Here is a 25,861-nt window from a genome sequence, read left to right as displayed (position 1 = left end):
AGGTTATTGAAAAATATTTGTAATATTTTCTTGCTCTTTGCACATTGGGCGGCACTGTGCACTGAAGGTGAGAGAATACGGGATGCAGGTGTAAAAGTGTACATATGAAACTGCTCTCAAATTTTTGACTGTACATGCCCACTCAGAGTGCATTTTAATTATATTGGATATAAAGCGCTCTGATACAAACATGCATTTTTTTTCTCCATAACAATTAAAAAAAAACAAAAAAAAAAAAACAACTAATATTTAAGCTACACACAGGTTTGCATTCTCTCATTTAATCATTTTCATAATGCTTTGAAAGTGAGTATGAAGTAGATGTTAATATCTGTGTCTGATTTCATATAATGGTCAATCCTTTAAATATCACATACCAAGATTACAGCCCAGTTTTTAACATTCAGTTTGTCACAACAAACACTGAGTGATACTTCATATGATCACCAGTCCTTTTAGTCTCTTACAAGTGTAGCTGTTGCATCTACGAGAGCGCTTTTAAAACGTCTCACTTAAAATCAAAGTCATAAGTCTGATTTTCACATCAGCAAGTCTTTGGGTGTCTTTTATTTCCAAAGTGCTGCCGGGGATACCAGGGACTCAGATTTCAGTTCCCTGAAACTTTTGACCTTTTCATACACAGACCCTGTGAAGTATACAAGCATCCCTATCTTCAGAACTGTAGCCTCCATGTAAATCCACCTGGCTGGCCCTTTGGACTGATTTGACTTCCGGCTTGCTGAACAAGACAGACACTTGTAATACGGAGGTTTTCTAGCTGTTAGAGCAGGTAATCCAGGTTTACCACCATTGTAGCTCAGTGGTAGATAGATGAACTACTGAACCCTGTCACTGTAGCTGAAGCTTGTTAGTCTAGCAGGATAATTATCCAGTCACAGGGATAGGGAGAAAAAAAAGCACTTACTCCTGTCTCTCTCTTCTTCCCTCATTCCACTTCTCCTTCTTTTTCATCTCTCATTCATGAGTCCTTGATGGTGCCCTTGGCATTGGTATTGCAAACTATCATTTGATAGCATCGAACGTGGACTCAGGACTGGCATCCTAAAACGTAACCACAGGTGTCATAATGAGCACACAGCCTAATGAAGTTGTGTCAGAGGTGATGCTGCGTGGTAAGGAAAAGCCAATGATTATTTCACTATTCTAAAACTCACTTTAAGGAATATGAATTTGAAAGAATTTTAACTGATTTTATCTGAAATGTTTGGAGAATGCGATGTCTGTAGAAAGTATATAAATATTATTCTTGAAATGTTTTGTCAATCGAGTGCCTCTTTAAATTCCTGGACACACTTACATTTACTCAATAGGCATATGCTTTTGTTCAAAGCTTTTTACAAAAAACATCAGGAGCGGGTTTTCAGTGTCTTGCCCAAGGGTGCTCTAAGTCCACAGCTGTACCACAGCTGCACCACCACAGGGCCACATTCAAAGACTACATCATTTCTGTTGTGCTTTACAGTAATGGTACTACACAGTACCATCGCTGTAAGGTATTAAGCACTGTATCACATTATAATCAAGAACACAGAGAATGTATTCTGTTTTTTTCTGAAGAAAAAAAAGATGGCTGCTGGGTGATAACAAAAAAACTCAATCCTCCCTCCTGCTGTGAGAGAGACGAGCACTGACTGCCAACTGCAACGCCACCTGACTACAACACAACTACTGATTTAAAATGACAAGTCGAGAGAAATCAGGAGCAAATAACAGACAGTAAATAAATATATGGAAAGAGCAGAGAGAAAGAAGAGCAATAGATCACAGTGTTTTTTCAGGGAGTAAACAGATGGAGTAAACACAGCATGAAGGAAACCAAAGGGACTTCCACTGAACCCGCTTAATGTGTCACTGACACCGCAGAGTAGAATCAACAAAGTGCTCTGAGGGCAACACAGATACACACACATACGTGGACGTGCACACACACGCACACAGCCTCCCACACAATCACACACAGTTCACCAATTGGCAGGATGCTGGGACCCAGAGCTCCTATCCAGAGCAGTGACAGGCACATGGAGAACAAGCTGGCTGACAGCGCATGACAACTCCTCAGCAAGTGGAAAAAGAGAGAGCTATCTCCTACTTTTTTGTCTGATTGTGGCTTTGAGTTGGGAGGTGGTGCATATACTGTAAAATGTTTCAAATATTTAGAGCACAACACAACTGTATGTTGGGCTACAATTTACCTTCTCTCATCTAGCAGTTGTGCTCTCACCCTCATCCCAGCACCTCTCTCTCTTTAATTTTTTTCTTTGCCCCCAGACCTGCTCACATGCCCAAAGTCTGCTGATGTGTGCTAGTGTACCAAAAGACCTGTAAGCCTATCCAAGTGAAAGAAAGAGAGGAAGAGGAAAAGAGAGAAGGTAGCCAATTAAGACTGGGTAACAGGAGGGATTTTGTGTGTGTGTGTGTGTGTGTGTGTGTGTGTGTGTGTGTGTGTGTGTGTGTGTGTGTGTGCGCTGATTGGTATGGGTGAATGCCTGACTTTGAATGACTGTGAGTTCACTTGCTCTCGTGTGTGCATGTGTACAGAGCCATAGGCTGTGCACACAGCCAATCTTAATTTAGCAGGCCCAGGTTTTTAAACACATGCCTGAAGCTACCCAGCAAACCAGTTAGACCAGAGAGCCAGAAGTTAACAGGCATGTTGCCGTCTTAAACCCCACAGGAGCTTTTTCCAACCCTAAGGAGCTAGAGAACTCATTTAATCATTGATGACCATCAGTGTTCATATCCTTGTAGTCATATCTTTTCATCAGGCACTTCATTACAATAAAGCTTCATTGAGAACATCCCTCAACTTTCAAGTCCTTGCCAGTTCACAATGCTAAAAGAGATAAAGGGGCCATTTAACACTGATGAACCTCTGGCAAAGTTTGTTTTGAGAATGTTGTTGAGATTGACTTCATTTATTTATTCAATTTACTTAATTTATAGATTTAGTTTTATCTAACCACTTCCACTTGCTTTGGTAGATTGAATGAAGATTGAAAGGCATGAGAACAACAAAGATGGCAGCAACAAACATATTTTCTTAGTATCCTCAGGAAGATGAGCTGAAAAGACTTTATTTTAATGTGTGTACTCACTACATATGAGTAACGTATTTGTACTGCATGTCAGCATCAGGGCTGAAACTCTACAGTGGGGCACACCCTTGATGGCTCTGTCAGTGTGACTTACATAGGCACAGCAACCAAAGGAAGACACCTTGATCATTGAAACGTGGGAATTCCCATCTGGGGACGCAGCACAAAAAACTGTGTTGAATTATATCTGCACTTCCAAAGCAAACAAACGACGAAATAGCTAAGAAAATAATAACTTTTTCTTGTGTAGCTCACACCATGCTTAGCAATGAGATCAATAAATATTGGTATGAAAAGAATGATGGACATAAAAGGTGGATATTTGCTTAAAGCTAGAGATTGTAGAGTGACAAAATTAAATGAAGAGGGAAGAAAGTATATTTGTGCATGCATACATCACACAGTGTGTAGTATAAATTGTGATAGACAGTCAACTTCACAGCCAGAGCATGACCTAGAAAGAGAAACCACAGGGCAAGCCACTGAATGTGTCACATGGGCTCAATCATTTTCCATCTCTGTGAAGACAGTGAAAGAGAAGTAGAGGAGAAAGGAGAGGAGGGCGGCTTCTACCAATCCGCTTCACTTGGAAGCTAATTAAGTCATTTGAAATAGTCACAGAGGATACCTGTATGCAATCTAGCCAAGGCAAAGGGTTGATGAGGGTCTGTGAGGCCCCGGGCTCACTTCAAAAAGAAGGCAAAGGAAGGGAATGAAAGAAATGAGGAAAGGAGAAAGAAAGGGGGGAAAAAGTGAGGTGGACTTTTTTTTTCTCTCTTTTTAAATTGAAGCCCAACTTGATGAAGACCAAGTGTGTTTCTGGGTCTGGTATTGTACAGGGAAAGGTTAAGCACCACCACAGTAAGGTGTATGTGCACATACAAGCTCTAAATACAGAGACGCTGGAAGATGGATTGAGGGATAATAAGGTACGGGAGAAACGCTCCGGATAATCAAGACAGTGAGTGGCTATGTCATACTGTGCAAGTGTAAGTGAGCATGTTTGATTCCATGAGCTCCATATCCCTCCTGGACATATTCACACACAGCCAGATACACATGCGCACGCACACACATGCATGCACGCACGCACACACATGCACACACACACACACAACATGAAGTTGAAGAGATACAACAAGTGATGTGCCCTTACCTAAATACAATCAGTGGCAGCTAAAAATATTAAAATAACAATGAAGCTGGAGAAATGCAATAAAGATATTGAATCATGTCTCCTTTTCCACATTTGCAGATGACATAAGAAATTCACAGCTGTGTTTTGAACAGAACACACACATCTGAGGGTTTTTTGCTATAACATCCATGTCCTCACCAGGGGCAAGCCTGGCAATACCAGTGACTGAACTAGGTCATAGTCACACTCACAAACAAACACGCGCACGCACACGCACACACACACACACACACACACACACACACACACACACACACACACACACACACACACACACACACACACACACACACACACACACACACACACACACACACACACACACACACACACACACAGTATAGACTGCGGTACTGGCAGCATGGTGATCACAGGAGAGGGCAAAGAGGGGGCTGAATGCAGAGTGATTGGAGTATTCTAGGTCAGCTCTCCTGACAATGCACCACTGTCTCCTAATGTGCTGGGCTAAAGGATAGAGGCTGTATTTGGCTGACATTACAGCTACACATTCCAAAAAGGATATGTGCCACATACAAATATGTCAGAGCCATAAACAAACTCAAAAACATGCGATCACTCTCATACACTTGAGAGCATGTGAAAACTGTCGTAAGTAACAACACACCTCTTGCTTTTTCCCACTCTACCAATCTGATAAAGCTGCATGCGGCGTAACTCTCCAGCAGCCTACAGAGCAAAATTAGCCTGTGGACTTCAAAGAGGTTGCAACTAGGTCACCACGAGACTTTGCAGTATTGGAGTCATCTAAAGTACAGTCTCTGGTCTGAGACATCTCACCCCCCTTCCTTCTCTCTCTCGCTACAATATTGGTGAAATTAAAATGGATTATGGTGTCATTCCCTGGGGTTGTACAGAATCATGTCATGTTACTGTTAATATAATGTTACTTTTTTATCACTGCTCTTCGTTGCTTATGCTCAGCAGTTTGACTAATGTTAAATTTAGAAACAGAGCAAGGAAAATGGAGAGACTGTTAGAAAACGCAGATACAAAATGAGACTGAAACACCAAGCAGAATGCAGAAACGGCCCAATGCGTCATGCACACACGCTGCCACCCTGATCTATCAAAGGCCAACAAGACTGAATCCCAAGGCTTCTTTGGCCGTATTTATATTGCAGTCATAGAAGCAGAAAAGAAAGAGGTGAACAGGGAAGAGAAACCTCAGAGAGAGAGGCTAAAAAAGTAACAAAGAGTAAGTAAAACTCGAGGACGAAGAGAGGGCGGGTTCGAACAAAGTCAAAATAAACACTGCCACAAATCCTTTCTGAACACTGGGCAAAACACTTTATTAACATGACAAAACGGCCACCAGAATGATGAATACAGAGGAGAGGTAAAGAGGAAGAAGGAAAGAAGAGACAGAGGAGGTACACTTTCATCACGTACAGTAAGTGTAAGACATGGGATATAGTTGATAGACACACATTTTTGGATATCCTGTTTAGTAGTAGATACAAAAGTCCAGATGAAAGTAAAAAGTTATATTCTTCTCAAGCTGATAATCAAAGTTGTAATAGTGAGTGATATAAAATCTGCACAAGTTGAAAAGTGATATTTTCAACGACTTCAATCCACATTCGGAAATGTCTTGTTTAATCGGAAAGTAGTTAGGAAAAAGATTATGAATTGTTATGATAACATGGCTTGTTCAAGTGTGATTCTAAAAAGGACCAGACCATTCAACATATTGTCATTTATTGTCAATCTTGTGCCAATGTAAAATATCACATCCTTTCTCTGACTGTATTACACTTCCATGGGCATGTCTGATTAAAACCCTGTGAAACGACGACATACAAGTGTCCTGCAACCAAACAACTAAATGCCATTGCTTTAATTCAAGCCAAAGGAACTGCTTTATAGGCGCCAAAAAGCCTAAAGTGAGTATTGTTTCAAAAAAGCCTCCTAAAGGTTGATAACCTTTTAAATTCTAAACGGAATTTAAAAAAAACAACTAAGCTTTCAAAAGAAGTAGGTGGGAGAAGATGCCTAACGTTTATGACAGAAGTACTACACTTTGAATATTGTTCATATTTATTTTGATAGTGTTAGTTATATTTAAATAAAAGAAAAAAAAGATTTTAAGATTGAAATGTATACATTGGCAGGGGTGCACACAAGCCGGTACTCGAGGGCCAGTATACTGCACGTTTTAGATGTTTCCCTGCCTCAACACAACCCTGATAGACAAGGCTGTGTCACCAACAGAGTTGTGTAAACCGTGATGCCATGTTGATGACGACCAGTGATTAGAATCAGGTGTGTTGAAGACAGGGAAACATCTAAAACATGCAGTAGACTAGCCCTCGAGTACCAGCTTGTGTGCACCCCTGTACATTGGGCAGGCAGAAACAAAGACATAAGATGACAAAAATTTTGCTGTGTGTGACTACTGTATGTGTCCTTTCAGATGCAGATCAAATGACCAAAATCAACCAATGGGACCCAGAAAAGTACTCAAGGAGAATCTTTTACATGAATTGTCCAAATATATATATATATATATATATATATATATATATATATATATATATATATATGGCTATCAAGCATGCACCAATTGTGCAAGTTCTCCCACTTAAAAAGATAAGGGAGGCCTGTAATTTTCATCGCAGGTATATCTCAACTATGAGTGATAAAATGAAAAAAAGAATCCAGAAAATCACATTGTCTGATTTTTAAAGAATGTATTTACAAATTATAATGGAAAATAAGTATTTGGTCAATAACAAAAGTTAATCTCAATACTTTGTTATATACCCTTTGTTGGCAATGACAGAGGTCAAACGTTTTCTGTAAGTCTTCACAAGGTTTTCACACACTGTTGCTGGTATTTTTGCACATTCCTCCGTGCAGATCTGCTCTAGAGCAGTGATGTTTTGGGGCTGTCGCTGGGCAACACGGACTTTCAACTCCCTCCAAAGATTTTTTATGGGGTTGAGATCGGGAGTCTGGCTAGGCCACTCCAGGACCTTGAAATGTTTCTTACGAAGCCACTCCTTCGGCGGTGTGTTTGGGATCATTGTCATGCTGAAAGACCCAGCCACGTTTCATCTTCAATGTTGTTGCTAATGGAAGGAGGTTTTCACTCAAAATCTCACGATACATGGCCCCATTCATTCTTTCCCTTACACGGATCAGTCGTCCTGATCCCTTTGCAGAAAAACATTCCCAAAGCATGATGTTTCCACCCCCATGCTTCACAGTCGGTATGGTGTTTTTTGGATGCAACTCAGCTTTCTTTCTCCTCCAAACACGACAAGTTGTGTTTCTACCAAAAAGTTCTATTTTGGTTTCATCTGACCATATAACGTTCTCCCAATCCTCTTCTGCATCATCCAAATGCTCTCTAGCAAACTTCAGACGGGGCTGGACATGTACTGGCTTAAGCAGGGGGACACGTAGCGTGTTACTGATGGTAGCCTTGGTTACTTTGGTCCCAGCTCTCTGCAGGTCCTTCACTAGGTCCCCCGTGTGGTTCTGGTATTTCTACTCACCGTTCTTGTGATCATTTTTACCCCACGGGGTGAGAACTTGCGTGGAGCCCCAAATCGAGGGAGATTATCAGTGTCTTGTATGTCTTCCATTTCCTAATAATTGCTCCCACAGTTGATTTCTTCACACCAAGCTGCTTACCTATTGCAGATTCAGTCTTCCCAGCCTGGTGCAGGTCTACAATTTTGTTTCTCACGTCCTTTGACAGCTCTTTGGTCTTGGCCATAGTGGAGTTTGGAGTGTGACTGTTGGAGGTTGTGGACAGGTGTCTTTTATACTGATAACCAGTTAAAACAGGTGCCATTAATACAGGTAACAGGTGGAGGACAGAGGAGCCTCTTAAAGAAGAAGTTACAGGTCTGTGAAAGACAGAAATCTTGCTTGTTTGTAGGTGACCAAATACTAATTTTACCCAGGAATTTACCAATTCATTCAGTAAAAATCCTACAATGTGATTTCCTGGATTCTTTCCCCCCATTATGTGGGAGAACTTGCACAATTTGTGGTGGACAATTCACAACTAAATGCTGGGTGTTTGTTTTCTTTTCTTTTTGTTTGCTTTGATATGTTTTGTTTTTGACTATATTTATATATACATATAATTGAGTATTATATCACTATATTGAATAGTAGTTATTAAAGTAGGGGTCTTTGGTTATGTGTATTTTATAATTAAGTTTATTGAAACTCTTGTTATATCTAAGAATGTATGTAAGTGTTAACTACAAACATACATGCACACATACATACACATATATATATATATATATATATATATATATATATATATATATATATACAGAGAATGTCACAGCAAGGTCACGCCATGGATAAACAATTATCAAATAAACTGCACAAACCTTAAGAGCTACAATTAGACTCTACAGGTTTCAGGTAGTCTCAAAGGTGGTGACAGGACAATTTAAAAAAAAAATTAAAAAAAGGGCTGCCAGGAAAAAACATTTTCTCTTCAGAATAAAAAAAGGCATCATGGTTTATATTCACAAAGTTTAATCAGTTTAACGCATAACAAAACCACTGACCAATATGTTTGGCTGTGTTTGGTGAGAAGTAAACACAGTGCATCACCTCAATCACTATACTATACTAATTATAACATGACATAATATAATATAATATAATATAATATAATATAATATAATATAATATAATATAATATAATATAATATAATATAATAATAAAATAACATATTTTATTGCATATATGTTATTTATGTTATTATACACAAGTGTATATTAGAGCCATGTTCGTAATTTGATGGTTTTTTGTCTATTTCCATGGGTTTTCTCTCAGCCACCATGCAGCAATCCCAACCACACAATTAAATCATCAATAAACAATGGATGGTTCAAAAAAACACAGCAGTTGTTGTAGTAGGTCAGTCCAAACCTGAACCAATTTTAAATGCCTATGTAAATGTCTGCAAACCTCAATAAAGTGAAGCAAGATTGTGAGTGAGCCAAAATGTCTCCACAACAATGTAAGTGGCAGACGGCGTCACACAGAAAACAATTACTTAAACATACTATTTGTACAGGTGGTTCTACAAGCTACTGAACGATTGGGTATACCAAGTTTCACCAAGTCTCACATGTTTCGGCATTTTAACTGTTTTTTAAACATGCTTGATACTTTAAACATGTTTTAGTTTTTTTAACATTATATTTAAATAATAATAATAATATATAAGAATAGATGCTTTTATGTCCTAATGCATACAACCCTAAAATAAAAAAAGGTGTACTTTCTTCTTCCACGTATATGTATGACTCACTGTGTGTCGATCTTTAGATTAATTTTCTTTTTGTCACTGAGTTTCTTATCGGTGTACTGTATTGCAAGTGTAGGATGGCATTTGTTTGATTGTCATCAGGGGCTACAGCAGCGCCGTGGCATATGGTAACAGCCTGCTAACCATTAAAACTTGACATTAGTGCAAACAAGTCAGCCAAGCATAGCACTGCATTCCAGGGGGGGTTCAGATATAAGCTGTCAAGTGTACAATGGAAAGGCAACACATATCACAAGTCCCACTGTGGTAGATAAAAAGAAGAGCTGTTTCTTAGTTAAGCAGAGAAAAGAAAAAATAATGGACGCAATATAACAAATCCAAGCAAGCCTTTTATGTGTGATGTGGAGAAAGGAAATTCAGATCCTGACCCCAGCATTTTTTTTGCATATAACCAAGCTCAATGATAGCAGGATTACTATTGCAACAACACATCATCAGTAGGGTAAAACTAACCTGTCTCACAGATTAGATAAAATATTTAAGTTATATGATCATGAATAGGGCCCTGCGATGGACTGGTGACCTGTCCAGGGTGTAACCCCCGCCTCTCACCTGAAATGAGCTGGGATAGGCTCCAGCAGACCCCCGTGACCCTAAAGGATAAAGCGGGTATAGATAATGGATGGATGGATGGATCATGAATAGACTGGGACTTAAGCAGTATTATTAATATATGTGGTTGGTTCTATTTAAGTGTATATTTTTGTAAATATTGGTTACATTGACTGTTCTTTTTGTTTTGGTATTTAATAAGGGGCAGGTAAAATAAGACTTGTCTTCATCCTGCTCCTTTGCAGTCATGGGTGTGTAGATTGACCACCATGCACGAAATAAATAAATAAATAAATAAAAATGATAAAGTTCAGATAGTGTCACAATTAACGCTCTCCCAAAATATGTAACGCTGTTCTAGTAATACCAAAAATTTACTCTTATCTCCTCCAGCAAAATATTGACTACATTTGTCTCTTTCTTGCATACTATTCAGGCAAATGTGATACTAAACACCCTACATGGCTTGTTCCTGGTTCATGATTAAGCTGACAATCCATTTATGAAAACTCATCTAAAATGAAAGCTCTCCATTTGCTTGCACGTGTGCTCTCATTTTATATCTAAGACTATAGTGCTTTTAGAATATGTATTGTATTCTAAAACAAGGCTAAACATCCCTGTGCCAAAATTGGATTTTAATAACTACATGTTTCCATTAATACAAAATGATTTTATGCCTTTTATGCTCAAGTGGAACACAAGATGCTTGATAACTCTTGATGTGCCCAAACAGAGCACAGAAATGCACAGACAAAATAAGTTGTCCACTGATCCACCAAGGTAAGGAAGACAATAGTGCTGCCAAAAAATGTGATCACTGATGCCATCTCTCCCCATTGTTTGTCTTTCTTTCTTCAGTGCAGACATAAAAGCACAGATATCTTGAAACACCCAAAGTCCACCATCACCGCTATGATCTAATGTACTAAAAAAATATATTTCACATCCACAGAGCATGCAGGACATTATCAGTCTCAAAAGGCTGGTATGCTTTTAAATAAAGATTCCATCTTCAATGTCTAGTCGCATGCAGAAAAAAAGAAGAATAGAGCACGGCTAGACAGTAATACAAATGGATAAAAGAAGACAAACCACTAAAAATCTATGGATGACACATTGTCCAGCAGGACAAATAAATGGAAAGTTGCTGCACTAATTCCTGCATTACCTCAAAGCACTGCCAAAATAAATAAAAAAAGCATATTTCCCGCAAGCTGAATTTGTCCACAAGAAAACCAGAGGCCTTCCAGAATCTATTTTATTCCTGACCACAGGGTCGGCATTAACCATTAACAGAAAGATTTGCTACTCTTTGCCTCTAACCCTAATGCACCCCCAGAACCTTGGTAACCCCTATTTAAACACCTAGCTCCTTCTCATCTATCATAGTGTGGTGCATACAGTCCAAGAGCAAGACAATGATGCTGGAGAGCTTGTAGCAGGTATCAACTTTAACCCTGAGAGATTCTCAGCATGTGTTTCTGTTTCCTTGTGTTTATGCAGTGTACAATGAAGTCAGACGTCCACCATCGACAAAACACTCAGTCCTCACAAAACTAAATCCCACAGTCCCACCCTGAAACAAACACCGCAAAGCATTTCTAACCTCTGAAAGAACATATGTAAAATTTCTAGTAGGAGGAAAGATTGTTTTTTTTTGGCTGTTTTGTAAGGTATGTGTTTTCATACATTATTAACTCATACAAGTGCATAATACACGTGTATGCATGTATTCAAATATAAAGGTTGTCCCATTACAACTGCCAAACATGCTGCTGCACAGGATAAGGAGTAATGAAGAAGATTGCAAAGGATGTGTCTGTGCACATGTCTTTCTGCATGTGTGAGTATGTGTGCTTTGGCCATAGAAGATTGTTCCCAGTGAGAGAGTGAAGAGGTATCCACCACACACTGCCTGAGGCCCTCTGGCACAGAGACTAAACAAGACCTTCCCTTTGGGACACACATACACAGCCTGCAGCTCCAAATGACCTACTACCCACCAAACACACACACACACATAGACACACACACACAGAGTCAAGCACATACACACAGAAACAAAGCCAATTTGATGATATAATTTGTTCATTTCAAAAGGACAAAAGTTGATTATCACACATAGGCTAATGAATGTACAGTTCACAATAACATATCCTGTTGTTCTTTTATTCCCCTTTGCATTTCATCATCTTGTTCTTTTTATCCTGTCATCCCCTGAGCAACTTAATAGCATGAGTGTGAATATTCAGCAAAATGTAGGTTCCATTTGCACCAGTCACGTTTCTAGATCTAGAGAGCAGTTCTTGTGCTTTTGAAAACCACGGATCTCTCAATTCCTTTAACCTAAGGTCCCACGTAATTAATGTAAAGAGCAATCAACCATAAAAGGCCTTTTGCTTAGTATGCTTACATATTTCCTAACTTTGGGCAAACAAATAAACAAATATCATTCGAACACACTACAAAGATAAATCTCAAACTGAAACATACTAACATAGCATCGCTTTCTGTGAAAAATGAATAGCTTTACAAGGAATGAAAACAAAATTTAACATATCCCTGGCATCCTGAGTCTGCAGCACCCAGAAACAAATACAGTAATACAAATACAAATGCTATGCTTAAAATCACAGGATGTTACTGAAGTGCATTCAATAAATGTATTTAGAGATGTCATCCACACCTAATTGAACTGGGTCCACATCACAGTAGCCAAGTGTAGTAATAATGATAGGATGTTCCTAAAACTCCCCAGATCCAGACTTTGAATAAAGGTGTTTTATTATCAACATTAAAAGACAACGTTTAAAATAAAAAAAACAAACAAAAAAAAAAGACATTTTCATTAACAAACATTTATAAAACAATGACTTGGATATTTTCCTAACCTGAGGACAAACATATCTTCTTCATATCACTATCTTACTAACACATACAGGTCCGCTGCCAAGGCAAACTCAATGACACTACAATCAATATATTGCTACAAGGTGTGCACGCACTACACAGATAGAGGATGATGTTTGATTACCTAGAGCAAGTAATCAGCTGCATTCTCGTGCACTATGCACAGTCACAGCTTTTATTTATCTACTTTAAGAGAAAGGAACATCATCCTATTGCTAATCTGTATGAAAGGGAGCAGATAGATAAATAGGTCTCTGGATATCTTTGCTTGCATGTCAGTTGATGAAATTTCGCATACAGCAAGAGCAGTGCTGTTACGACAGGGAATACCACCACAAAATAATGTTTTCTCTCCCTCTGATCAATTTTTAATTTGGCCCGTGCAGCCGAGCCCTCGGCGGCCTGGCCCCAGTAATTATGGTGGGTTATTGACAGCTGCCTTCCCGCGGGAGGCTATTTAAAAGAAGTTTAACCCCAGAGCAAGTCCAGGCCCCACACCCGCCTTTGAAGGTGTCAAGTGCATTGATCTGAGCTGCAGGATGCGCTGGGACCTTCCCACTTGGAGGTGTGTGTGTGTCCCTCTGTGACTGTTGCTTGCAGGGCTATTACAAGGCCATAGCATGGCAGAGCATCCTCTGACCCTTAGACACACACACACACACACACACACACACACACACACACACACACACACACACACACACACACACACACACACACACACACACACACACACACACACACACACACACACACACACACACACACACACACACAGAAAATCTGTCCTCTGGCTAAAGCTGACTAGCTGAATAGAATGATACCTGTCTGGTCTTTGTAGCCACCTGATGCCCCAAGATGAACTCAGCATGCCCTGTTACAAGCAATGTTATCTCTATGTTACACACAAACACACACAAAAACACACCCTGACAAACAAGTTCACTTATAGCCCAGGGGGATTTAGATCAACTAATGAGAAATGGAGAGAAAGAACAATGATTTGAGAGACAGAAAACAGAGAGATTTCCTCATGGCTCACAGCGCTATGACACAACGCACACAGGTGATAGAGCATACAGCTGATGTTGAACAAGATACCATACCCCCTGGACATAAAATAGTGAGAAATGGGTGGGGGTGGCACAGAGGGCAGAAATTAGCAGAGGTTTTCTCTTTGAATGTGTCTGCCTTGCTGCCCCTTTTTAGCTTCCTATTGAAATTCCAGGCATATAAAAACCCCTAGGCTTTTGAGACACTTTGGAAAACACCACACTCCCTTTTCTATCCAGTGAGTCTACAGCGTTAAGCCTGACTCACTACCATGAGAATTATAGAAACAGCTTGAGTAAGATGGATAAGAGGGGTGACACAGGCTATAGATCTGGGTTTTTTGTATTACCGTAGTACCTTCCGGTTTAATTTGTCTGTGACCATATGAAATCCTTCATTAGGCTGAAAAAAAACACACGTAACAATAAGAAAGATAGCAAAACTCTGAAGTATGGCCAAACCAAGTTTGGTACAGTCTCAAAAGAAAGAAAGCACAAGTTCTCCCAACTTGAAAAAAAAAAAAAAGAATCACTGGAGACAACTGAAGTGGATGAACGCAGAATCGCTTCCATGATGAGGAAAAACCCCTTCACCACTTCAACAGCAGTGCAGACTCTTTGGTAGTAAATAGGTACATCATTGTCCAATTTCTACAATCAGAAACACTTGCATCAATGCAAATATAGAGAGTTTACAACCACATACAAACCACTGGTAACATTCAATAACAGGAAAACCAAATTAGACTGTGGTATAAGACATTTAAAAGAAAACAAAGAAACTCTTTTTATTGACTGCTGATAGAAGTAGCAAGAGGAATTCTGACGTAAAGGGCTATACTCTCTGCTTGCATTCACCCAAATGCTGCAGTGAAGATGGATTTCAAACACTGCAAACACAACTCAAGACTGACAGCAAAGAAGCGTAACATAACGGAAGTAAAAAGAATATGTGCAAAGCTCCATTTCTCTGCTTTTCTTTAACTTTAAATCCTAAATACGCAATGCAATAATGCATTCTGCGAAGAATTTCTCTAATATTGGCCAATGAATAACGGGACCTTAAAAAAAGCACAAAAACAAAACGGCTGTAATGGCTGTAAGCTAAAAATAATGACATATAGTAAAAACTGTGTTGCATTTTTGTCATGTGGTCAGAAAGGTAAAGTATCCACAACAGTATTCTTGTGCATTCCTTGAATGTGTACACAAACCAACACAAGTTCTGTTCTCTCCATCACACCAACAGCTACCACAACTAATGACCCCACCTTTCAATATTCAATACTCCCATTTCCCTCAGTTATTCTAACTATAGCCTCACAGTCTACACTCCCTGTCCCATCCACTCCAACGCCCCATGGCACACACCCTCCACCTCCAGCATCTCAGTCTCAGGATGCAGAGCATTGACAGGGCCAGAAGGTAATGATACAGCTGCCATGATGCAACAAGCAGACCTGTCGACTGTCAGGAATTGAAATCATGAAGGAATAAGCTGTCATTAAGAGGCCCTCTCCCAGTAGTGGAGCTGTCAGGAGCCTGCCTTCAGCCTACTCTCTCTACACTCCCATCTCTATGCTGCCAGTCCCTCCCTTTCCAGTCACTCCCTCGCCCTCATCTCATTTCTCCCTTCCTGAATCAGCCCTTTCTGTACTCTTCTCCTTCTGTCCTGTTCCAACCCATCATAACCCTTTTTTCTCTCTGAACCCACAACACCCTGCTTCCCATCTCAGACTCCTCTTTTCCATCTTTTTCCCCCATATACTTTAGTTGTTCCAACAACCTCCTCTTACCTGTCATTTTACCTAAAGTCTAGGGAAATGACATCTCTTCTGCACACACACACACACACACACACACACACACACACACACACACACACACACACACACACACACACACACACACACACACACACACACACACACACACACACACACACACACACACACACACACACACACACACACACACACACACACACACACACACACACACACACACACACACACACACACACACACACACACACTGCAAGAGGCCTAAACAGACAGTAGAGAAATATTCCCATAACCCACCATTGCTGTACACACTATGCCACATGTCAATACACTAGCATTGAGTCTACGTGTATGTTTTCTTTGTTTACACATATTGATATGTACATAGAGCAGACTTTTATTCACACTTTTTCACTAGGATATTAATGTGTCATCAGCACATAGCAGCTTGACAAGGGAGAGACAGGTGATGGCGTAGTATATAAGAGAAAGGCTGGCCTGAGATTCACCCCAGAATGCAATGAATTGTGACTGTTAGTGTGTGCATGCATGTGTGTTGTGTAAAGGGCCTGATTAACCAGTGCAATTAGCTTTTTTTTTTTCAAACAATTGCCTGATTGGCTTGGGTGATCCCACAGGAAGACAGGAAAAGCTGACTCGAGCTTCCAGGGAACATGGTGAAGAATTTTAGATTGGTGCAGGACAAAACCATTGTGTGAGCATGTGTGCTTGCACTGCATGGGTACACATTCATTTAAATAGTACTGAACCAAATTAACAGTCAAACTTGTGTGGATAAGACTGTGTGCATGTGTCTGTGTCTTCCAAAGCTACACATTCCTCTATATAACTCTCAATGCACTCCAGGTGACCCGTTGCTGCAGGTTTTAAATTTCCAATCAGCTTTCCATAACATCACATGAGCTGTGCTTTAGGCAAACGACTAGTCACACAAGTTAGTTGTGGAAAATGAAGCCAAATCTAAACATAATTAAAAAGCGCACTGAAATTTTCAAAATTTGACCCAACAAGACATTCACCATGTTTTGAAATCAAAATTACTGACGGTGGACCTGGCAGCAGAATTACTCTTATATCTGCACATGGCATTATACAACTAAAATACACAATTTAAAGCTGAGCTGAAATATAGATTTTTTTATATACCTGTATTGATTAGACTTTAGATGAAAGCACATTTTACTTTCACACAATTTCTCAGTGCTCAATATCAGTTTCAAGTTTCCTGTTTTAATGATTCGGTATAATTTACTCATTTCCACTGCTGGTGCTTCATGTTCATGCTAAGATAGTAATTTTTCTTAGTTTCTAGGAATTACACTTCACTGGTCAGCCTTTTTGTGCTTTGCTGGAGATCTTTGATGTAGGTTGAGAGAGTGACTCAAATAGGCAGGCAACACAATAAGTTTGATAGAAGTGGATACACGGTGCCAGGTTTTCATATTTAAGATACAGTTGGCTGTATAAGAAACATATTTTACCAGCAATAGTACTAATGGATGTTTTTATTTGTCTAAGGAAAGAAGAAGCAGATGTCTGGTTTCAGCTCTAAACATCATCATTTATACTGCACCTTTCCACTCAAGATAACAGTCTAGGAGTCGGTTATTAACTTTGGTAACTAATCAGGCATTCATTATAAACAGACTCAGCACATAAATTTATTGGTGAAATAATAACAAGCGTTGTGCTATGCCTCTATAGTTTGTTTGTGCTATATTATTGATGGACGTCATTAACTTTACAGAATGATATGGCATTTATCTGTCAGAGTGATGAATCAGTATCTTGCTGAAATATGCGACTTAAACAGATGAGTTTGTATAAAGTTGTATAAAACCAACAGCAGATATATTTGTATAGTAGGATATTTACAAAAAAAAAATTCTTGTAGAATCATGGCTGTTAAGCTAGACACAATGTTAATTTTCACTGATGTCATTAACTATTTATTTCATGTCTTGTTCAAAATAAATCTTTTCCTCTTCCAGGTTGAACGTTTGAATATGAAGATAAAAATACAATTTGGTTCTTATCAAGTCTTAAAATTATGTAAAACCTCAGAAGAAAAGCAGCATTTTAATAATTTTCAGTTCACATCATTAGTCTCACACATTCATTGAGATATCATGTATGCACAGATCTCTTAAAGTTCCACCACAGCTTTGTTTGAGATCTTAACTTTGAATGGACTATTGCACCATTCATTCAGAATTAACATTGTGGATGGATGCATGCATGGATGCATGGATGCATGGATGCATGGATGGATGGATGGATGGATGGATGGATGGATGGATGGATGGATGGATGGATGGATGGATGGATGGATGGATGGATGGATGGATGGATGGATGGATGGATGGATGGATTTTGCCAAATGCGGAACATTAATTATTCTCACAAATGCCCACGTGTCCCCATGTCTGTCCAAAAGGACACTGTTCCAAAAGTCAGACTCAAGAGCAGAGGAGGATTTCTCCTGACAGAATTTTGTAACAAGCTGCTGTTGAGCAGTCTTTTTCTAATTGTAACATACTGAGGGGCCTGTTACATCAACACTTTTAAGACTGCGCTAAGCAGTGAAGCAGTGAAGACTAACTAACTAAAGCCAACTTCCAGGGGCCTCTACTCCTGGAAAGATTAGCAGTTGGCTTGGATGTTTTCCACTTGGGAAAAAACATTCTCACTGTAGAACGATGAAGCAGTTACAAACTAAAAAAATGTTTGTAACTGGTCTTATAACCTTCCCAGATTGATGGGCAGCACCAATTGTTACTCTAAGATGATTGCTGATGCCTGCCGTCTGGGTATCGTGTCTGGAACATACAGCTGAATGTTCCAGACCGTCACGTGCCAAAACGTCTGAGTCTTTACACTTGATAATCAATTAACGAAGTGCATTTGATCAGGAGAACCTGGCTCCTTCTTAATACCTCTGGGAGCAGTAAGGGTGAAATTAATTGTACCTAATTATAAGACACTGTATGGCTCAGAAGTGTGTTTTCTTTGCCCTGATACATGATATAACAGTACTTTCTTTTTCACATGACTGTATACTACCGCACATAGACATCATCTCCTCTTTTAAGGTCTAGTTTCGATGGCATACCAGCTCTATCTTCAATAAATCACTTCAAAAGACATCAAGACAAATTTCATGTTATGACACACTAAGCCACAAACATGCCCATAACAGATGCAGAAAGCATGAATTGACTGTAAAGGTGTGCAGCTATCTTCTCAGAGTACAGACAGATTACAAAGCTGGTCCCTGGTATATGTCTGATAGATAGCTTGTCAGGGTGCATGATTTTTTTCTTTTCTTTTTTTCCTTTAAAGTGATGAATGAGCAGCACTTACATTAGACACACCAAGTACTCTATTTATAAGCTGTCATTTTGCCTCTGCGCGGCACAACTCTACCTTCCTCAACAGAAAGAGAAAGCCAGGGTAACTACATGGTAGTTTTAGTGCACCTGAAACCTCTGTTTTAATACACATGAACACACACACTGGCCTAAACTCTCACATGGTTGTACAAGACTTTACCCTGCAGATAAAGTCTTTACTGTATTGAAGTGAATCAAAAAACAAAGGATAAAATAATCAGATGAGAGGATCTCTCCAAAGTCAATTTGAACAGCAGTTAATGAAATTAGCACAGATAGCCAATGACATCCTGAAAAATGAACACAGAGATGAGGTTGAAAGAAGTCAGGCAGAGCCACCTTTTGCTTGCTGATAAAAAGATGTGCACCTTTGTTGGGGTACAGTAGGGAAAGAAGAAACTAATATGTTTTTCATGTTACATTAGCTCCTTCTTTGAGGTCATCCATGAACATATAGATGACACAAGAATTGTGCATCATAAGACAACATAAATGTTTTCTTGTATGCTAACGATCATATTGAGGAATATATGTTTCATTTCACTAAGACCAAATAGGATTTAGAGCTAAGGACTGCATAGTTAAAATATAACAGCTCCAAATACTCTATTTTGCACTTTAAATATCCACAGAGATTGAAAAAAAAGATAAATGATCAATAGTCTACAGGATATGTTGAGCTCCTACCTCTATAGCTTTGTTAATGAAGGGGATTTGTGTTCCTGAGTCCAGGTCCTGGTTGATGATTAGTCTACGGGCCCACTGACCAGCCCGCACCACACCGCTACCTTGGATTAGCACCAGCAGCTTGGATGGATTTGACAAGGCATCAGGGCTCAGGTAGATAAAACTGGTGGGTTCATCTTCTGTGGCATCCACCTGAACATAAAGCAAATCTCAATCAACCAATAATACAAACTTCTGTGTTTAAAGGTGCCATCGTGTAGATGCGCAATATGTTATGTCATCACACAGTGACAGTAAAATGATATAGCTGCATGGTACCTACTACTTCAAATAATTACGTGATAATGGAGTAAATTATCATAAGGGGTATGACTGGTGGAGACTTCTTCACCAGTCATATCCCTATTTTGACTCAAAAGCAACAGTGCTTTAAACATAGAAAAAATCATTAAAACACAAACAAAAGTTTTTTTGTGTTTGTATGTTAGACTGTGTGTGTGTGTGTGTGTGTGTGTGTGTGTGTGTGTGTGTGTGTGTGTGTGTGTGTGTGTGTGTGTGTGTGTGTGCATGTGCTTCTTTCCCACCCTACACTTCTTTGCATCCCTCACATTTGCTTGGAAGAATCTCTTAGGAGACAGTCCATAAAAGCCATGGGTGGCAGCTGCAAGAACTTAATCCAAACAGACAAAGAGGGCTAAGTGGGGGACAAAATCTTATCCTTTATTCTTCTGTGTTTCTTCATTCCCTCTCCCTTCACTTGGCTGTGGTTAATCTTCTTAAAAATCTGTGTGCAGAAGTTCAATGCCATGCAGGTGGATGGACCCACCACTAACACACTAAAACACACACACATTCTCCATGTACGTGGAGGCGGGTGGGCAGCAGAACGGCATAAGAGAACAATTTTCCAGAGGAATAATGAGATAAATAGGCCAAGCAGATAAACCAGTAAAAGTGTATGGGGGCTAATGAAAGGCACTGACTCTAGCTACGTGATTTATGGACACTGTTAGCGCTCCAGCTAACTCTGGCATGCTTCTTAATACCAGGGCTGCCTAACATTTCTATAAACCCGGTCTGAGAAATGATCACCACTTCTATAACGGGAAAAAGAGCAGGGACAAAGAGGAAAAAGGGAGCAAAAAAAAAAGGCAAATATTCTTCAAACAGTAAATAAAAAGGGATCAAGTGTGTGCTCTGAGCCTAGATGAGGTGGGCAAAGAATGATTTCACAATGGAAGAATAGAAAGTCCCCCTCAGCGCAACTGAATGCAAAATAGATTAAGCATCAGCATGCTGCACCTCTTTGAAATGACACACCACAATACAGTTAATTTGTTGAGGAGACACTTTTACACAAAGGATGTGTGTAGAAGAGAGGAAATAAGAAAGACAGAGTAAGACATAAACTGAGGAAGATGGCGAAAGAAAGATAAATATAGATTGAAACATTGGAAGACATGACTTCTCATAATCGTAATCCCCCCAATATATATATTTTTTTATATCTTAGCAGGATACTAAATACTATAATGACACTGAAACCTAAACATTCACATCAGTTTTGATATTTAATACTCCCTTTAGTCTTCAAGGGCATGAATCAAAGAGCAAAATGCCTTTTTTCAATATGGATACTTACTGGTATGATTGCTTTATTCATGTTGCACTTTTTCTCCAACAGCTCATAAACATATTGAGTGATGATCTGTAGGGAAACACACAGACACACACAGTGACACACTACACTTATAATACTGTAATGCATTTTTTTTTTTTTTTATGGCTGTTGATAGAAATCGGCTCATTTGTGAACAAGTAACAGCATACAGGGCCAAGCTTCCAAAATGAGAATACAAATAAATAACTAAATAAAATACTCAAAACTCTTATTCACTCAAGTATTTGTATTTGTGAGTGTCTGTATGTGTGTGTGTGAGTGAGAGACAGAGTACAGTGAGCGTGTTAAGGTTGGAAATGCCAGGAGAGGAAGTCTCCTGTACAAGCAAAGAGCTGATGTAAGTTATGTTTATCCCTGCAGCCACGGCACTAAAGAACCTTGTATACCGAGTCATTCCAACCTCAGGCCAAGCCTTTCATGGTTCAGTAGCATTAACAACGTTCTTTTTCATTTTCCTCCTTTTTTTTCTTTCCTACTTTTCTTTTTCCATAGATCTTGTTCAGCTGAGACAGAAGCATTTTTTCCAAAGAGATTTCAAATCTTGATCAGATTTGAGCGAGACAGAGAAAAAATAATAATACACACAAACAATTGTTGTAATCTATAATGTAGTAATTGATACAATGATAATTTGTACCCATCGCCATTGCAAACCATGTGTCTAGTCTGTTTCACGAAAATATTGTGTTGGGTGGATCCACTATGGGGAGAGCTGAACCATATGCTGCCTTGCTGTGTATGAAGTCTTGCTTAGGTTGACTTCTGAAGCATCAGCCCTACTAAATCAGGAAAACAAAGGCCAGCAGTTGTGCCATATTTACAAAGTGTGTCGGTGCTAGAGTTGCACTGAAATATCTGATGCCAAAACAAACAAGGATCCGCCGGTGACTGTTATCTTCCACAACAAAGGATATGATACAACAATGCCATTAATGTGTGAAAAAGGAGACAGTTGTATTCTGATTTAAAAATAATGGTCAACAGATACTTTAAATTAAATAGGCTGATCATCACAATCGCGTGCACAAACGATTAACAATGATCAAAACATTTGCTTTATTTTAACATAAGCAATTAAAAAAAGAAAACAACTTTACAATTATACATTTCATATGCTATTCATCATTTTAATAAAACCAATGAAAATTAAGTTTGGTCACAGTACATTTCTTTAAAATGAACATTGAAAAAGTTATGGAAGTTCTTGGAAGAAAGTCTTAACTTCTTTTAGCACACTTAAAATAAAATCATTCCCTTGTCCATATGTTGTAATGTCAACCAAGTGAGACAAAAATGATGCACATCCCAAAATGATATGTTACAAAGTCTATGTATTGTTGGAGTGAAAAAACTAAAAACCAAAAAAAAAGAGAGCTTTTATTTTACTGTGATGGTTTCTTTTCATAAGCATAATAACATATAATTAAGCTATTTGCACCTGAAGTGAACTCAATGCTAACTTGATTATCTGCTTAAAGTCCAACATGCAAGAATAACAATGGTACAAGACAAATATTATCCTTGCAACAGCCAATCAAAGGCCACCAGACAGATCAGACAAAATGATCGATGATAACATTTGACCCTGTGTCTGTGTGGGTGGTACGAGACTTGAGGATTTAAAACAACACCACCACCCCACCCAAACCTCCAGCAGCTAATTCACTAAAATGGCAGCTGGTCTGATGAAGACTAAAATGATTCTGGGCTCTGTATGCTAGTGTCTAATGACATCAATAAGCTTCTCAGGAAATTTCATTTGCACCATGTTATTTGTTCTGTGCCTCAGGTGGCTTAAGAACCATCTGATCGAGAAAAAGAAAAAAGACTGACGGAGTACAAAAAAATAGAGAACAAATGAAGAAACTGCAAGATTTCCACTTCATGCATACATTCGAATTGAAGCAAAAAGATATTGTAATCATAGTTGCAAATCTAATAAACATTAGTGTATACTGACTTTTATGTAAGCTCATCCCTGTACAGTCAAACTAATATTTCCTTTTTTTAGATATTAATGTTTAAAGAATAAAAACATATGAAAACTCAACTGGCTCTGTCTAGGTCTCGAAATTAAGTAAAACATTTGTCCTAAACAGACACATATTACATCGTGCCATTTTTTTTAGGACAAAAAAAAACAATGAAAAAAGCGGTGAGAAAAAGGAAAAAGGTATCTCACTTATTTCTCGAGGAATTTCAACTCAGTTATTCCTTCAATCATGATTATAATTAATAATTTAGTCAACATTTAGCTTTCAGAACGATAGCCTCATGTTTGACTCTCAAATACTTTAGTATGTGGAGAGGTTCATGGTCGTCTAAATAACTATGGAGCCAAATCAAGGCCAAAAGTTTTGCTAATTTGGAAATAAAATTTGAACCTGAAAATTCAAGTTTTGATCATGAACTTATCACTGGGGCCCGCGGCTTGTCCTGGCGGAGCGGACGCCATGAGAAGGGTCCAGCTGCAGGCTCGGAGGCTGCAGTTCCAGGACCCGCAGTTTCAGGACCCGCAGTTCTAGGACCCGCAGTTTTTGCAACAGCGCAACTCAATGAATTGGAGTTGTCATTGCAGGTTTGCAGGTCGCAGATTGCAGATTGTATCCGGACTTCGATGACGAACGTAAGTAACATGTCAAGTTATAAGTTGTTATGTTCTCTCATTTACTAGATGCATATAACTATAAAATATATCTATATCGGTAGACTGGAATAGATTTTTAAAAATAGATTTTTGAAAATACTAATACATTTATTGATACATTAAATTACATTTCTCTTGGTAGGCTATCATTTATGGTCTTGCGTGGACACATAACGTGCCCGTGCTTCAGGCGGAACAGCTGTTCCTTGCTGGGCAACCCTTACATCCAAGGTGAGAGAATAAAATATAAATATATTTCTAACAGAATGACATTAAGTCTTAATCAATTTATGCAATGCGTTACATACTATAATTAAGAAATGTGCATAATTATTGTAATTCCTGTAGCACTTAATGTTTTAAATGTTAAACACATTTCTGTCAATAAAGCTGTGATTTTTATGTCTACTATTTCAGTGAAAGGGAGGAATTTAAAAGGAAGCTCCAAAAACAACTGCTCCAACAAAGGAGACACTGAGGGAAATTTTTTGGGTTGCTTTTGGTCTGTATAAAGTTGAAATAATGTGTGTGTGTGTGTGTTTGTGTGTGTGTGTATAAAATAAAATAAAAAATATGATTGGAAAAAGAGTTTGTGAATTTGATGGGGAAACATTTAAAGTCTTAAAAAATAGACATGGATCATTTAATGTGTTTAGATTAAGATTTATGCTAGAATAGAAATGTAGGTTCCTTTGATATATTGTTTGACTTCAGAAAGGCTTCCATAAAACCTGCTGCAGTGTACTACCTAATCTTGTAATAGGAAATCATAATTATCTGTCTCAAATTATACATTGTAGGGTCTATGAATTTGATGTTTGAGAATGTGTAGGAACCCTGGTTGTTAATATTAATCATTTGATTATATTACAAATATAGAGACATAATCTTAAATCTGCCCTTAGAGGCCCAGCTGTGTGCCTTTCAAACCTTATAAATATCTCAATAGTATCTGGCCAAATATGATTCCATCTTAAGTTTACCTGTAATGAGCTAATTATGCTGATCACAAATTTGCAATTTGTTTGCAACTCTTAGCAACCTATTTGATTTGTATTGCAGAGTAGGCTGTTCAAAGTGATTAATATTTGGTTGGAGTAAACCAATGTACTTGTTAACTATTATTATTTGTTTATCAACTCCATACAAAGTAATAATTTGACAGGATTAACCTCAAGAAATCAAAATATTTGTTAATTATCCTTGTTTATTTACTACACATGAAGTAAAAGTATTAATCTGGTGGAATAAACCTTTACACATAAAAATGCTTGTTTATTAATTATCCGTACCTGATTATTAACTTAAACAAGCTTTAAATAAGAATTTCTAACTAAAACTTTAAAAAAGTTATACTTCAATTCATCATGTTAAGTAATCTTTTGGCGTAATAAACGTTTAATTTGCAAAACTGAAGGTCCTGGAACTGCGGGTCCTGGAACTGCAGCCTCTGCAATGACAACTCCAATTCACTGAGTGGCGCTG

The 25,861-nt window shown here is 38.6% G+C and overlaps 1 protein-coding gene and 1 long non-coding RNA gene across 4 annotated transcripts in view; one reads left to right on the top strand and one right to left on the bottom strand.

Moving 5' to 3' along the window:
• arb2a (ARB2 cotranscriptional regulator A) overlaps window positions 1–25,861 on the bottom strand; it is a 194,338-nt gene that overhangs the window by 143,884 nt on the left and 24,593 nt on the right. For all 3 annotated transcript variants that reach the window (XM_061728967.1, XM_061728968.1, XM_061728969.1), the window contains exons 5-6: window positions 21,691–21,756; window positions 20,049–20,240 (exon numbers count right to left, since the gene is read on the bottom strand). In XM_061728967.1, the coding sequence (XP_061584951.1) occupies window positions 20,049–20,240; window positions 21,691–21,756 (258 nt within the window). The remainder of the gene's footprint in view (window positions 1–20,048; window positions 20,241–21,690; window positions 21,757–25,861) is intronic.
• Window positions 24,276–24,858, top strand: LOC133451026 (uncharacterized). The gene is made up of 3 exons (XR_009783141.1): window positions 24,276–24,355; window positions 24,519–24,607; window positions 24,794–24,858. It is a non-coding gene; the product is annotated as an uncharacterized LOC133451026 (long non-coding RNA).

The sequence above is a fragment of the Cololabis saira genome, chromosome 9 (assembly GCF_033807715.1).
Source record: "Cololabis saira isolate AMF1-May2022 chromosome 9, fColSai1.1, whole genome shotgun sequence".
NCBI classification, from domain to species: Eukaryota; Metazoa; Chordata; class Actinopteri; order Beloniformes; family Belonidae; genus Cololabis; species Cololabis saira.
Note: the sequence above shows the minus strand (reverse complement) of the source record. Positions and strands in the feature narration are given on the sequence as shown.